The following is a 4,065-nucleotide window of genomic DNA, read 5'->3' as shown; positions in this document are numbered from 1 at the left end:
GATGGATGAATGGATGGTAGATGGTTGGATGGATGGATGATGGATGGTTGGATGGATGGATGATGGATGGATGGATGGATGATGGATGGATGGATGGATGGATGGATGGATGGATGGATGATGGATGGATGGTTGGATGGATGGATGGATGATGGATGGATGGATGGATGGATAGATGGATGATGGATGGATGGTTGGATGGATGGATGGATGATGGATGGATGATGGATGGAGGGATACATGGATGAATTGTTGGTTGGATAGATGGATGTCTGACAGATGGATGGATGGATGAATCATGGTTGAATGGATGAATGGATGGGTGGATGAGTGGTACAGTAGATGCAGGAAGTGGGGACAGAGTGAGGCACAGACAGAGGCAGGGCCAGAGTAGACAAGCTGTGGGAGAGACCACAGGATCTGGCAGAATGGTGCCCAGGGAGGTACCCACGCGGTGCCCATTGAAGACATAGGCCAGTTCATCAGCTCCCAGCTCTACATCAGGCCTCAGCTCGGGCCTCGCCCAGCCCACTCGCATCTCGCCTGTGGTGACTGCTTCAAACTCGAAGTACCAGCGGCCGCTCTGCACTGCATAGGATTTCTCTGCCCGGAAGATGCGCACCCGGTCCCAACGAGACTGGTTCTCCACCAGACCTATAAATGAGGCCAGGCAGAGTCAGAAGGGCTGGGGAGAAAGTGGATCCTAAGACATTGAGAAGTTGGTAGAAGAGACCAGGGACAGTAAGGGCTTTGGGGAACTGTTGGAAGAGGGTCAATTTCTTAGAGTTAGAGAACTGGGGAACCTCAGAATAGTCAGAGAGAGGGAGGGACCTATTGAGAGAGACCCCCATCTCTGTAGCAGTCAGAGTTCTCAGAGAACAGGGATACTGGCAGAGACATAAAAGGAAAAAGTCAAGTCAGTGAACTGGTCAGAGTTATGGTCTGGGGTTAAAGGTCAAGATTAGGGTTTATTAGAATCAAGGGTTGAGACCAGGATTGGAGGGTCAGGGCCAGGGTAATGGAAGGGATGGAAACTCTTGGTTGGGGCCAAGAGTTGAGAAACTGAAGGTTGGGGACCATGGCCAGGGTTTGGGGTCAAGGCTGGGATTGGAAGCCAGTGATAGGTCAGGAGTCAGGTTAGGGGTAGGGATGACAGGCTCTCTAAGCCCTTGGTTGGGTGCCTCCATGTGGTAGCTACAGTTCAGAGATTAGTGATTAGGGGTCAAAGCTAGAGGTCAGGAGTCAGAGTCAAGGGTGGGGTTGGCACTCATTGGGTTCCTAGGCTGACAGCTCTGGGTTGCAGTCAGCCCAGGCAGGGCTGGAGTCAGGTCAAGGGAAGTGGTTCCACCAGGTTCCGAGTTGGAACTGGGGTAAGGGTAAGAGTTTCAGGTAGAGGTCAGTCTGCTCGATGTGATAGATATAGCCCATTTGGGCCAGGCAAGGTGGCTCATGCCTGTAGTCCCAGCACTTTGGGAGGCCGAGGCAGGTGGATCACGAGGTCAGGAGATCGAGATCATCCTGGCTAACACGGTGAAACCCCGTCTCTACTAAAAATACAAAAAATTAGCCGGGCATGGTGGCGGGCGCCTGTTGTCCCAGCTACTCGGGAGGCTGAGCCAGGAGAATGGCCTGAACCCAGGAGGGGGAGCCTGCAATGAGCTGAGATCCAGCCACTGCACTCCAGCCTAGGCGACAGAGCGAGACTCCGTCTCAAAAAAAAAAAAAAAAAAGAGATATAGCTCATTTGGGGGTTGAGTAAAGTCAGAGATCAGGGGTCGGGGCTGGGGTCAGAGTTGGGGTAGGAGTCGCGGCCAGGGCCGGGGGTGAGCACTCACTGGGCTCCTGGTCAGGAGGCTCGATGTTGTAGCCGTAACCTAGGAGGGTGCGCACGGCCTGGCAGAGGCTGTCCCGGTTGCTGCGCTTGGTGGCCTCGTCCAGGAGGCGGTAGGGCACGAGCCGTGGGTTTCGGCGCGCGGGGATGTCCTGCACCGCACTGTAGCTCCAGCCCTGGCCCACACGGTCTCGGGCCCACACGTTGTGCCCATTTTCTGCCAGACGGTCCACCAGTGTCGTCTGCGCCGGCGTCAGCCGCACGTGGCTCAGGTCCAGCGGAGCCGGCTTGTACCCATTGCTCATCATATACCTGCAGGCATGGCAGGGACTTGGTGGGACAAGGTCCTCACCTCCACTTCTGGGCTCTGCACTGTACGGGATCCCTGACTGCTGACCCTTGTCCCAGCTTTGGCGTTTCCGGCCTTTGACCTAATGTTGCAGTTCTACGAAATTTTAGAATAAACTTTGAGATCCCTGGCTTCTGAGGCTAGAATCATGGGACCCTAGCAAGGGCTTTGACATCAATGGCCTCTGGCCCCCTTTGTCTTGACTTTGGGACCCCTATCTCTAACCCTGGAACTCTCTCGGACCTCTCACCCCTAACTTTGAGGTTTTCCCTTTTTTTTTTTTTTTTTTGAGACGGAGTTTCACTCTTGTCACCCAGGCTGGAGTGCAATGGCACCATCTCGGCTCACTGCACTCTCTGCCTCCTGAGTTCAAGCGATTCTCCTGCCTCAGCCTCCTGAGTAGCGGGGATTACAGGCATGCGCCACCACACCTGGCTCATTTTGTATTTTTCGTAAAGAGTGGGTTTCACCATGTTGGTCAGGCTGGTCTTGAACTCCCGATCTCAGGTGATCTGCCCACCTCAGGCTCCCAAAGGGCTGGCATTACAGGCGTGAGCGACTGTGCCCAGCTATTTGTGTTTTTTGAGGTTCTTGTCTCGTGCTGTCACCCAGGCTGGAGTGTAGTGGTGCAATCATGGCTCACTGCAGCCTCAAACTCCTGGGCTCAAGCAATTCTTCCAGCTCAAGCTCCCAAGTTGCTGGAACTACAGGCATGTCCCACCACCAAGCCCTGCTAATTTTTACATTTTTCGCAGAGGGGTCTCGCCAGGTTGTCCAGGCTGGTCTTGAACTGGGCTCAAGTGATCTTCTTGCCTCAACCTCCCAAAGTGCTGGGATTACAGGTGTGAGCCACCTCATCCAGCCCACTTTGAGTTTTCTTACTCTGATCCCAGGACTCATCACCCCCAAACCCCTGGGTTTGGAGTCCTTGACCTCTGAACTCAGGACCTGTAACTGCTCATCTATAATTTCAGGATCCCTTACTTACACAACTCCAACAACCTCCAGATTCTCACCTCTTACCATTGGCCCCTTACCCCTTACGTGGACATGTGACCTCTGCTCTCATTTTCCCTGATTCTGGGTGGATCCTGACCCTGGATCCTGGATTCACACTCTCTGTCTCTCTCTGGAGTTCCTAACTTCTCAATCCTGGACATTCCCCTCTGACCACAGAGACCCGACCCTGTGACCTTTGCCCTAACCCAAGGCTCCTTTCTCTCTAACCTCAACTTCCCCACAAGATCCCTCAACCTCCCTAGCCCTTAGTACGGCATCCCCAGTCCCCAGTCCATCCCCAGACAGGACCTGGCCGCCCACACTCACGTCTTGGGGAGTTTTGTCTTCTTCAGGTTGTCCTCCGCCTTCTCATCCGCCATACCCACGTGGCAGCCCAGAGCCAGCAGAGTCCTGGGGGTGGGGGAGCCGGGGCAACAGGTCACAGCCCTCGGAGCTCTCTGCTCCCATCTCCTCCCAAGGCCTCAGGGTCTCCAGCTCCCTCTGCCTCTGCTGCTTCAGTGTCTGGGATGCTCTGGCCCTGTCTCTCTTGATCCTGGCCTCAGGCTTCGTGACTTCCGTCTTTCCCTGCATCTTTATCTGTATAACTGACCATGTCTGTCTTTTCCTGTCTGCTGCTTTCTCATGTTTCTTTCTGCATCCCTCTTTCCATCCCTGCCTTTTCTTTCTCTCTCATTCTGCCTCTGTCTCTTTCTTGCTCTCCGTTTGCATCTTTTTTTGTTTTTTTTTGTTTGTTTTTTTTTTGAAACCGAGTCTCTCTGTCGCCCAGGCTAGAGTGCAGTGGTGCGATCTCAGTTCACTGCAATCTCTGCCTCCTGGGTTCAAGCGATTCTCCTGCCTCAGCCTCCCGAGTACCTGGGATTACAGG

The 4,065-nt window shown here is 53.9% G+C and overlaps 1 protein-coding gene across 1 annotated transcript in view; it reads right to left on the bottom strand.

Moving 5' to 3' along the window:
- The window catches only part of RYR1 (ryanodine receptor 1 (skeletal)), a 179,040-nt gene that overhangs the window by 135,450 nt on the left and 39,525 nt on the right, over positions 1 to 4,065 (bottom strand). The window contains exons 20-22 of the mRNA XM_011973401.1: positions 3,507 to 3,590; positions 1,836 to 2,143; positions 452 to 654 (exon numbers count right to left, since the gene is read on the bottom strand). Coding sequence (XP_011828791.1) covers positions 452 to 654; positions 1,836 to 2,143; positions 3,507 to 3,590 — 595 coding nt within the window. The remainder of the gene's footprint in view (positions 1 to 451; positions 655 to 1,835; positions 2,144 to 3,506; positions 3,591 to 4,065) is intronic.

Source organism: Mandrillus leucophaeus, unplaced genomic scaffold, assembly GCF_000951045.1.
Source record: "Mandrillus leucophaeus isolate KB7577 unplaced genomic scaffold, Mleu.le_1.0 Scaffold137, whole genome shotgun sequence".
In the NCBI taxonomy this organism is placed as follows: Eukaryota; Metazoa; Chordata; class Mammalia; order Primates; family Cercopithecidae; genus Mandrillus; species Mandrillus leucophaeus.
Note: the sequence above shows the minus strand (reverse complement) of the source record. Positions and strands in the feature narration are given on the sequence as shown.